This window comes from Pholis gunnellus (assembly GCF_910591455.1).
Source record: "Pholis gunnellus genome assembly, chromosome: 15".
Lineage (NCBI taxonomy): Eukaryota > Metazoa > Chordata > Actinopteri > Perciformes > Pholidae > Pholis > Pholis gunnellus.
The window spans coordinates 16,809,821-16,821,881 of NC_136542.1; the positions used below are offsets into that span (position 1 = coordinate 16,809,821).

General features: G+C 39.9%; 1 protein-coding gene across 1 annotated transcript in view; it reads left to right on the plus strand.

The window, feature by feature from the left end:
* Nucleotides 1-11,667, plus strand: part of LOC306707638 (uncharacterized protein) — a 12,692-nt gene extending 1,025 nt beyond the window's left edge. Inside the window, exons 2-7 of the mRNA XM_079175164.1 lie at nucleotides 9,732-9,850; nucleotides 9,938-10,233; nucleotides 10,353-10,531; nucleotides 10,616-10,703; nucleotides 10,815-11,195; nucleotides 11,294-11,667. Coding sequence (XP_079031290.1) covers nucleotides 9,825-9,850; nucleotides 9,938-10,233; nucleotides 10,353-10,531; nucleotides 10,616-10,703; nucleotides 10,815-10,837 — 612 coding nt within the window. The 5' untranslated portion in view covers nucleotides 9,732-9,824 and the 3' untranslated portion in view covers nucleotides 10,838-11,195; nucleotides 11,294-11,667. The remainder of the gene's footprint in view (nucleotides 1-9,731; nucleotides 9,851-9,937; nucleotides 10,234-10,352; nucleotides 10,532-10,615; nucleotides 10,704-10,814; nucleotides 11,196-11,293) is intronic.
* The last annotated feature ends 394 nt before the right edge of the window (nucleotides 11,668-12,061 follow it).

A 12,061-nucleotide genomic window follows, 5' to 3' on the forward strand; every position in this document is an offset into this window, starting at 1 on the left:
AAAAATAAAAAACTTATTTTTTATTGATTAAAAAACTTTTTGTCTTTTAATATACATATATCTAATAGAAGGCGCGCGGAAGTATAGCTAACTAATACGTAGCGCGTCACACCCCACTTAGGGTTAAGATCAAGTTGAAGGGGAACCACGTCATCAACATTGAAACTGCATACAACTGTATACTGTTCACTGCTGTTGTTCACATGTTCCTTTATTCATATTCTTATTTGCAATGTATTAGTTTATTCAGGTTTTCATTATGTTATTTTGTGTCCCTTCATATTTAAATGTTTTTATTAAGTGTTTCTATGAAGTGTTACATTTGATTAAATTGACATATTTAAAGTCAAACTCTGCCTTTGTAATGGTGTGCATTGTTTCATGTAAACTTCATTTTTTATTTTAAATGCTGTGACTTATTTTCTATAGATGTTTATCATATGCGTCTGAGTCAAGCCGGGTCTGCAGAGCATGTTGCAGAACCAAGAGGAGGGCAGGAGGTCTGCGGGGTCCATGCCCATGGCAGAGTGCCAGACATCAGCTGTCATACAGTGTCGTAGGCTACTCATGGGTTGGAGCCTCCAACATGCTTTGGGGGACCCTGCTCTCCTCTAACCCGCTATGAGTGCCTCTAAAGCCCCGGCAAATACATCCAAGCAACACATTAATAATAATACACACATGTAATTATAGTCAGATCTATCGTGCCATTATTTATCGTGACATTATAAGCCAGTTCATTTGGACATTCACACAGTCGATGATTTAGATCAGGGGTGTCAAACTCATTGTTGCTCTGGGGCCGCATCGGCATCATGGTTGCCCCCAAAGGGCCGGTTGTCGGCGGGGGGGGGGGGGGGGGGGGGGGGGGCTGCTGCTGCCACATACGCTGGTGGAGGTGTGTGCGCGCGGATCGGGGAGGAGCTCCGCCGTGCGCGATTTCCATTTTTTTTTTTTTTGCTGGTAGATTCGCGGGCCACATAAAATGACGTGGCGGGCCGGATCCGGCCCGCGGGCCGTATGTTTGACACCCCTGATTTAGATAGTACTTTCTGCATTTGGCAGCTTCAACTGTTTCTTTTAGCCTAGATTAGGCTATGTGTTTTACTTCTTCGTAGGCTATCATAGGGCCTACTCCGTTTTTAAAAGGAGACTGATTCACTGAGTCTTATCTGAAAGCCGTTAACGTTAGAGTAAGGCGAGACAACGGGTACGGTAATAAAAACACAACAATCAATGGCAATATTCAAAGTCCGTCCAGCCAATCTGCTCCTATAAATGGGGGTTTCTGTCTTTGTTATGATAGTTTATCCTGAAAAATAAGGGTTAAGGTTTTGTCGTAGTACGGTGGTCCTGTAGGACATGTCAATTACCACAATATCAGTCATCGCTAGCATTACTAATATGAGTCCAGTAGATGGTGACAACAATCGGTCAATTACAGGATCAAAAGGTGTTGAGTGAAACAAACTCCTAATCAACTGCGGTTAATATAACAATACATTATTAAATAATGATGAAACTGTCGGTAAACTGTTGCCATTTTTAACTATGCATTATTATTTGCATTGCTGCAACTATCACAGAAGCAATAGGCATTTAAGCTTAAAGCAGAATATGACAACCAACTCAGGACAATATTCTATCAAAGAAACAGGAATACATAATTTTGCTATTATGTGGAATTTAAATTGATTTATTAATTTAAATACATTTATTTTTGTCATGTCCAAGGTTTGTTTTGTCTACACCTATAAAACGTAGCGACCAGGTGCCAAGTTTATATTAAAATTCAAAAAACTACCTAAAACTATTTGTCACGCGGCATGGTGGAGGACTCAAGCGCAGACCAGGCAGAGTAGTGTGAAAAGGGTATATTTAATGAACAAAACAATCCAATAGCAGACCATACAGGAATCGGCAGGGGATCCACAGAACAGACAAGAGACGAGGAAGGAAATTCCAGCAGGACGGGGAAGACAGACAGGAAAACCGGGAACAGGACAAGCCGAACGGGCGGGTAGACAATACAAGGATCTGGCAAGGAGTGACTGAGGGGCAGGAGCTTATGTAGGGGGAAGAACAGGTGAGAGGAGTTGTGCTGATGAGGGGGAAGTGCTTGATTAGTGATCAGAGGCAGGTGAAGGGAATAGGCTGAGGGAGTGACTGACAGGTAGAGTGAGGAGGGTAGAGAAACAAAGAACACAGAGGCAAAGCCTAATCGTGACACTATTATTTTTACTATTTGGATCTTGAACGCACCACAATTGAACTGAATGGAACCTGGCACATTCGCTCATTTATAAGCATGACTATGCCACAGAGAGTGTCTGCAGAAGAGCTGGTCACTGTGATTAATCTGAACAGCATGCATGAGAATGAATTACAATATAACAGGCATACGTCTCTGACAAAGTTAGTGGTTCCAAATGTTGCTATGCTGTTAGATCCGTTATTTAGCCAAGCAGGACTGTGGTGCCAACCGGCTGCTGACGTTAACGGTTAACATTGTCGATTTCAACGGAGGGAGCGGCATCTACAGTGCATTGATGCCGATCTCCTGATCCATTTTTACTTAATGGTGGCCCCTAATAAAAATCACATTCATTTTTCACTTGCCAGATCAGACAACTGCATGAGGCGGGAAACCTAGCTGGCATTAATGTTATAATCGCTGATTGAAAAATCAGCATTATGATGTTGTAGAATAAAGTTACTGTTGCTGTACTAATACTTTATTAATCAGCATCATTTGATGTCTGGAAGAAGTATCCTATACGGATCAATCACGTACCTATTGATTTTTTTTTTTTCCTTCAGCGTTGGGCGATGTCACAAAAGATCGACTCTGTGATTTGTGCTCTTAACTGGCTACTCACCCCTGTTTGTCATCGTGTCATGGTTCTGAGTCTTCTGCACCCTCTTACATTCATCCACTTGCTTTAGAGTGATTCAGGAAGATCATTAGTGTGTAGCGGGTACAGCTTGTATAAATTAGAATACAACCTACAAAATAGACTAATTTTGCAGTGAATGACTTCATCAGAGTTAAAAAAGCAGCAAAAGACAAGTAGGCATACTTCGATCTTTGAAGCGATGGTTGATTGGAGCCGGAAACCTCACCCCGACTCTGACCCCTGGTCACGACCTGGCTCTGACAGCCATGACCTAAATCAGGGAGAAGCAGACAGTTGACCAAAGGTAACGGGTTTATTAGCCCTGACAAGATATCTAACTGTAATAGTTGTGTACTCTCTCTTTGCGTTGTGTTTTATATTCAGCCACACGTTGTGTCTTTTGTCTCCAATCAGCCGTTTATTCGTCAGACAGTATATAAGAAGTAGCCTGGTAACAAACAGGTATATTAGGTGTCTCACAGCCGACCTCGTGATCACAAACTCCGGGAACACGGAGACATCGTGCTTCAGACTGGTTATACATGTAAATAAAACGACATTTCAGTTCCAAATACCTGGTAACAAACAGAGGTATATTAGGTGTCTCACAGCCGACCTCGTGATCACAAACGCCGGGAACTGCCAAAGTAAAGAAACAAATGCTTAAGCTCGCTGTTAGCATGTTACTAACGGTAACATGTAACTAAATAAAATTATCAGTATGAAAGCATTTGCTCTCAAAATTATGAATTAAAACAGTTCTACGAACAAAAAGGAACTTATACAGATATCACAACGGAGCTTGTCACAGATCAACCTACCACGGAGACATCTTGCTTCAGACTGGTTAAGCAAAGCAGGGCGCACCCTGTACCCAGTAATACGTGTAAAATATGATATCTGTGCAGAATATATGCTTTTCCTGCACGTCCTGCCTGTCTGCATGTCTCAGCAGCGCTGGGGCTGTGAAAAATCGCCCACAGGAGGCGGGTCTGTGAAGCGGTTTAGCCAATTGCTGATTAAAGATATGAATGTATGACATACAATTTAGCTAATCAGCGTCCTCAAATACATTCAGCTTAGGGCGAAATTTTTATCGCCCTTAAACTGTGCGTCCTCGTCAGGACTAGTCTCTACAGGCAAGTCGAGCGTGAGCACTACTCCTCCAGGACCCGTTTGAGAGGAGGACTTTGGCGTAGAAACTGCAGGTGAACAAGCTGATCCCAGATCAGAGACAGACTGAGACTGCTAAATTAACAGTGAAAACTCATCATAGCTTAATTTAACACCATTACTCCTAATTGTACTTCATGTTTACTTCTGCTTTTTTTCGTGTTGGAATAAATGTTAAATATTTAACTGCAAAGTAGTAATGCGTGTTTGATACCTTCATTTTTTTGCATTAAATCAGACTGGGATGTTTGCTGAAATTGATTGGATGTGGCACAGCCCTACCTAGAAAATTATAAATATAAGACTTTATCTTTCTCTGTTGGGTGCCATACAACCATTTCTACGAAACCAAAGTTGATGAAAATGATGTATGGTGGACAACAGATGCCACCCTTTCAGGTTCTGTTGAATTTACATCAATACCATGTTCCTGAAAAAAGATAGCTTTCCCAAAGGTCTGCAGACTTCTTACTTGGCATGCTTAATCAAGTCATCACGGAGACTGTATGATACAAAATACAGGCAGTTTCAACCTTTTTCCAAGATTCTATGTCCATTTTAACCTTTTGACCTTATGCACCAATTAAGCACCAATTAAGACCTTTGCGCCTGATTTTGGGTACCTTAACTTTGACCTACGAACTCTAAATTTTACTCATTTCATCTCCACCATCATCTCTTCCTTTACAAAAAGGATGTATTCCTCTATCTTACTTTAAAGTATTTTTTATGAATTAAAAGACTGTTAATGACGTATACAGGTTTCTTTCTCTGTTGGGTGCCATACAACCATTTCTACAAGACCAAAGTTGATTAAAATGATGTATGGTGGACAACAGATGCCACCCTTTCAGGTTCTGTTGAATTTACATCAATACCATGTTCCTGAAAAAAGATAGCTTTCCCAAAGGTCTGAACACTAGCTGCTTTTTGTGCTTATTCAAGTCATCAGCTGGAAGGTTCCAAGCCATTTTCAAGCAGTTTCAACCATGTCCTGAGAAGTTATGACCATTTGAAGGAGGGACATTTGGGCATCACTTTCCATTCATTATATCCTATAAAAATGTCCTATTCAAATGTAGTCCACGTGGCCCTCCTCCCGCGCAGGCATGCTAAGTGCTAGCGAAGATCATCCAATGTGAATGTGCCTCATTTGGGCTTGGCTACAACATATTAAAAAGACAAGGCTCTGACAAGTTTAGAAATAAAATGTTATTCAATCTGACCAACTTCTTCACAGGGTGTACAACTTGTACAGCCTGACAGCCTCCTGTTTTCTGACTTTCATACAGGCAAATTTATTTTCTGGACGAGTTAGACGGGTTTTGGTCACGTGACCTTAATGCAGGCCCAGTCCACAATATATGTCCACAATCTGGGGTCGCTGGGACCAATATTTAAGATATTATGGTCATTTTCACATAGGTCATAAGAGACCCAAATATAAGGGAATATGGCACCAATTAAGCCCTTTGGGGCTGTTTTTGGGGACCTTAAGATGCAGCTACGAACACCAAATTTTAGGTATTTAATGTTGACAAGCCCCTCTTTAAACAAGAAAAGGATGCAAATCTCTACTTTGATTTAAAGTAGAAAAATGAAGAGAAAATACTGTTGAAAAATGGCTTACGGCCTTTCGGGAACATCTATGACATTGGAGAACATGCATTTGAACTTCAGGGTCAAGAGAGTTTTTTTGGGGTCCTACAAAACCGCAACTAAACGACCTGTTGTCATGAAATTAACGTATGGTAGACACAAGAGGACACTCTACTACAGACCTGGGCATCTTTTGTGTGTCCCTGTCTGGCCCGCGTGAGGCCAATCATAAATTACAAAATAAATAAAAAAAATATCTATGTCGAGTGTGCAATACAACGGTGCTGCTTTTGTTTTGAAAAGCGTTATTTGTATTACTTCCGTGTGGACGTATGCGCGTGCGTGATTGTGAGTGAAGGTGAACAGCGGCAATCACAAATTACAAAATAAATTTTAAAAAACATTATGTCGTGCATGCAATACAACTGTGCTGCTTTTATTTTGAAAAGTGTTATTTATGGACGCATGTCCGTGCGTAACCTGTGAGTGAAGGTGCACAGCGACAAGTGATGCCCGGTTACCCCCGAGATGTCCGCTCACGCTAAAAAAAGAAAAGTTGATGACGAATGCCGTGTTTTCAACAAGACATGGACTGCCAAGTATTTCTTTACAGAAATTAAAGGTAAAGCCGTGTGCTTAATTTGTGGTACACAGGTTGCTGTGTTTAAAGATTATAATTTGAATCGCCACTACACGACGAAGCACGAGGATAAATACCGGAATCTGTCTGATGAAGAGCACGCAAGGGAGGCTGATGCGTTGATGGTAAAACTGCAAACCCAACAAGGACTTTTTACCAAACTTCACACCCCCAGAGATAAAATAATATTAAAAATAAATTAATATTAATATTAATAAATTAATAAAAAAATAAAAATAAATTGCAGTGATTCAATGATTGTTTTTGTTTTCTTATTTCAATTTCACATAGCCTAATATAAATATTTAAGGATTAAGAGTTTAAATAAAACCATCAAAAGCAATCTGCTTTTGTATAAAGTCAAGTTAGGTTAAATGAAATTATTATTATTTATCTTACGGTATATCAAAAATAATATTGAGCAAAATGTAATTGAAATATTGTCGATGTGGCCCTCCAGCAGTGCTCGGGTTGCTCATGCGGCCCCCGGTAAAAATTAATTGCCCACCCCGGCTCTACTAGGATGAATTGGATTGATCTCATTAGCATGCTGCTGAAGAAAGATAGCTTTCCCAAAGGTCTGCAGACTTCCTTCTTGGCATGCTGAATCAGATCATCACAGAGAATGTATGATACACAATACAGGCAGTTTGAACCTTTTTCCAAGATTTGATGTCCATTTTAACCTGTTACACTTTTTGACTTATAAGGATAGATAGAACTCAAAAAGTGTCATTCCGACTACATCTGACTAACCCAAAAGGCATTGGGACCCTGGGACAAAAACTGCCATTTGGGTTGGGATTTTGGGGTGGAATGGGAGCCCTATCAAATGTAGTCGGAATGGCACTTTTTGACTTATAAGGATCTTCACTTCCATTCAGCGGAAATTTCCGCTATTCTATTTATTAATTTATTTCTGAATTAATGAATTCTTTATTTATTTGTTTATTTATTTCTGAATTAATGAATTCTTGATTTATTTATTAATTTATCTATTTATTTATTTATCTATTTATTAATTTATTACTGAATTATTTATTGTATTTATTCATTCATTTATTTATTTATGAAGTAGATGGTCTGAAAATAGATTAAATGGTGTGAATATCCATCGGAAATTTGTTGTGTTTTGTGAATGCTTCCAGTTCAGACAAATGACAGCAAATTATAATCAGCACTCAAACCAGTTACACTAACAGATACAGTCTCAAAGTTGGTATTGTAATACAAGAGGAGAATGAATCAGAAAAGGATGAACAATTCCTTTATTGAAAAAACAAAACATAAATTAAAGTTCAAATCGAACAAAACATCGGCTCCTCGTCATCTGCAAAATATAGAAAAAACATCAATCCAAAAACTGCATATCAATTTCAGAAGAAAATAGATGATGTTAAAAGCTATACCTGACTAGGGCAAAATCCTCAAGCCATACATGATCAGTACAATGCAGACAGCCACACCGCACATGCAGAGCACAATGATGACATTGAGGATCATAGAATAGTCCTCCTCTTGGGCCACATCATTGTCTTCGCCCTGCAAAATGGCACAGTACAATAGCCTTAAAACATAACAATAATCATGCAAAGATAAAACATGCAGATCTGATAGAAAGCTATATGCAACTTACAGGGCCTTCGACCATGCGAATGTAGGGAATTTCTGGAGTATTCATCTGAAAGAAAAAGAAAAGACAATGTGTTGAAAAAAAACATTTGCCCACCATTTTGATGGTGATTGGTGATGATTGATGGTGAAATTGTGATTGACTGTATTGTCATTAATTAATTAATTAATTAATTACAAATTATAACTACACTTTTAGCTGGTCTCTCACACCTAAACCAGTCAAATCAGTTAATGAATGGATGGCAAACATTGCTCCTGTAGTTGTGTTGTGATAGAATCTGAATTGTAAGTTTGCTAAATGACTGTAATGTAATAATAAGCAGTGAAGCCCTCCCCATCACATGAATACATTTTTCAAAAATGATGAAAGACTGTGATTTACTTTGTCTTTATCAAATCCTCACTTCTACACTTTTTATTTTTAAACACGATAAAAACTGACAATTTTGACTTATCTCACACTTCTAACACTATCTAACACTCATATAAGTTAGTTAATGTATATTAACCATAATTATACATGACTTTAGGGGAGTTTAGCACTTACCTTTGAAGCGATCAGTCGTGAAATGACACATGTAAACTGAGCGGAAGTATTTAAGGCAGCTCAAACCCTCTTTTGTTTGGCTGAGCCGTTTCGTTAACGAAGTTTTTGTCGATTTGACCTTGAAAAAAATAGAAGGCCATGGGCTAGGAAGCTGAAAATGTCACATTAATTCAACCTTTGCCCATAGAATAAATGGTGTGAATATCAAGTTTGGCCTAGATTCTGGTCTGGGGTAAGACATTATTCGAGAAGACAATGGGCTAGAAAAACGCCATAAAAGATTTTGGGAAAAGTATAAGGAGCATCCACTTGATATTCGCACCATAAAATCTATGGGAAAGGGTTGAATTACTGTGAAATATTCAGGCTGCTCGCACATTGTTTTCTATGGAATTCTGGGCCAAAGAAAGTGAAATCATTCTGGGAAAAGTATAAGGAGCATCCACTTCATACTCACAGCATGTAATCTATGGGAAGAGGTTGAATTACTATCAAAATGTCAGCTTCCTGGCCCAAAGGGTTGTGGAGTTATCTAGTTAAAATGTACGGAAATTTCCGCTGAACGGATCAGCCAATCACAATAGTGTAGGAGTCGACTTACCTGTTTTCACTAACTTCACGTCATTGCTCAAGTGATCTCTTCAACAGTAAGTACAAAGCTTTCTCTCCCCTAAAGTCATGTATATTTATGCTTATTATCCATTAACTAACTTATATGAGTGGTTTAAGTGTGAGATATGTCGAAATTGTCCGTTTTTATTGTGTTTATAAAAAAATAAAGTGTAAAAAAAGTCAATCACTCTCTTCATTTTTACTGCTTATTACCCATTAACTAACGGATTTGACTGGTTTAAGTGTGCACAAAGTCAAAGTTGTCTGTATTAAAGTGTAGAAATTAAAAAGAAGTTAATCACTCAGGCCTTCATCAATCAGGCCTATTATCGAAATGGCACTTTTGTTCCCATCTTTGTCAAACAAGATCTCCGTTACATGTCCACCGTTTCTTCTTGTGATGAGAGGGCTTTACTGCTTATTATCCATTAATTAACTGCATCAATCACGCCTATTATGGAAATGGCACTTTTGTTCCCATCTTTGTCAAACAAGATCTCCTTTATATGTAATACATTTTTTTTTTTATAATACACTTTTCTTTTTTAGCTCATTAAATGTTTTTTCTAACTTTTTTTTTCAATAGGTTTTTTTTTTTCACTACATTGTCTTCTCTTTTTTCTTTCAGATATGACAACACCAAAGTCATCAAGCTGCTGCCCTCTCTGCCTTCCTTTTCTTTCTGTCCGAGAACCACACCGAGACACACACCTGGCTGTTTATGGATAACACCAAAATGATTAGCAAGTAAGCCTTGTTTTCCCTTGCAAATGGAGCAGTTGTGACACAAGACTGATGTGAACAGCGAATAAATGGCAGTGTTTCTTTCTGCAGCTACGCCGGCCACCTCATCGATGCAGGAAAGTTGGTGACGACCGCCAATTTTTATTTAAGAAATATTTTACAATTCGTCAAATATTTTCAAGAGACCCCGCCCCCCTTCAGCAGGCTGTCAAAGCTACAAATTATTAGCGTGGTGAGGAGCGTCAGGGCATCTCTGAAAAACATCACCAGGCCGGTCGTGCTGCACCAGCTGAAGGTGAAGGCGAATAAGATGACGAGGCTTGTTTCGAAGGACAGCCTGAGGAAATGCCAGGAGTTGTCCAAGATAGCAATACCAAAGATACTGGGTAAGACAGTTGGCATACCTGAATGTGCAAAGATAGAGATGGAAATACACCTGTGTCTCTCTCCAAGGTGCTGAAGGTGTTTGTTTTTTCTTCTCTCTTTTGCCCTGTCCTCTTTTCAGAGCAAATGGAGACCGAGGATGATGCCTCTCTCCGGTATCATTTCTATGGGTACTATTCTACCTGGGCGGCCACCCTGTACGGCCACCGCCCAGGTGTACTCACAAACATGACGGTAGAAGAGGTGCAGGCGGCAAAGGAGGCCAATGAATCCTCTGAAGATGACGGCTACTTAATTTGCGTATGTACCAGGTTCTACACTCAAGTGCCTCATCAACTGTGTGTTTTATTTGAAATGTTTGATGTTGTTTTCTGTGTATTGCAGGTCGATGACCACAAGACGAGCAAGGACTTTGATGGGCCTACCGGGGTTGCCCAACTTCACGGACATTCGGACGGCGGTGTCTGCACATGTAAGTTCATTTTTTCAGTCACTCTCCCCTTGGTGCTTTATTCCAATTACACTTGGCTGACTTTACTAACAAGTACAAACATTTTGTGCTCCTCTTTTTTACCGAGTCCAGGCCAAAAACCACCACGACGATGACGTGAGAAGGACATTGGCAACGTTTATGTGTCACAGCACAGCCACTGCTGACAAGTTCTATGCGCTTTCGCTTAACCCTGAAAGGGCTACACAAGTTCGCCATCAGTTCGAAGCTGTCATTGCCTCCTCATCCACCACCACCTCACCCACCACCACCCACCCTGGCTCATCCTCTCCCTCCCAATCTAAATCCTTACAAGGAAAAAAAAGAAAGGCAAAAACCACCTTTCAAGAAAGAGAAGACGAGACAGAGGAAGAGGATGAAAGTGTGCCATACCAGGAATCTGGAAGCTCCTGCCTAGAGGAGGACATGGACGACCTCCACGAAGAGGAGGAATTCACCCAGCAGGTGGAAGGTGTAAGTAAAGATATGTTCTTTAAAGTACATGACAGTTGTGTGAAAACGAAGCCTCCAATGATAGACTCAATGTGTTTTTGTTTGTGCTTCCTCAACAGACTCCAGAGAAGGAAAAGACTCCGATTAGCAGACGTCTGAGGTTAAGGGTCAAGCTAAGCCCACTCGAGAAGAGGGCCAGGAAACAGCAGGCGAAGGCAGCAGTCGGTCAAAGCCAGGACGATGACATAGGAGCGACGCAGACAGACTAACACACACAAGCAAACACACACACTGACACACTCTAGTTTACGTAGCATCTATTAAGCTCATTAGTTTTACATTCTTTTTGTTTTCTTCCATGTTTTTATAATGTTTTATGCTGTTTTTCTCATGCAGTTTGTGTGGTTCTGGTTCAAATAGTTTACATATTTTAGCTCAATAGTGTTAGTGTTATATTTGTGTTTAAATTGTGTTAAATAAATGATCATTTTGACTTCAATCACTGTCTCCTCTTTATGATGCAGTTGATGGGGCTCCCATTTGACCCAACAATCCCATCCTAAAGAGCAGAAATTAACCCTAAAGGCTTTGGGAAACCGGGACAATAACTGCCACTTGGGTTGGGATTTTGGGGTGGAATAGGAGCCCTATCAAATGTAGTCGGAATGACACTTTTTGACTTATAAGGATCTTCACTTATAACTCAAAAAGTGTCATTTCGGACATTTTTGTCCGAAATGGCCAAAGAATTTGGGGACCAAAAGGGACATTTCGGGGACAGCACCGGCGGGATTTACCAAATGTCCCTTTTTGTCCCTAATGGCAGTTTTTGTCCGGAACGTCCTTGGGATTTTGCCACCTGATGGACAAAAGCGGTACAGGGACAA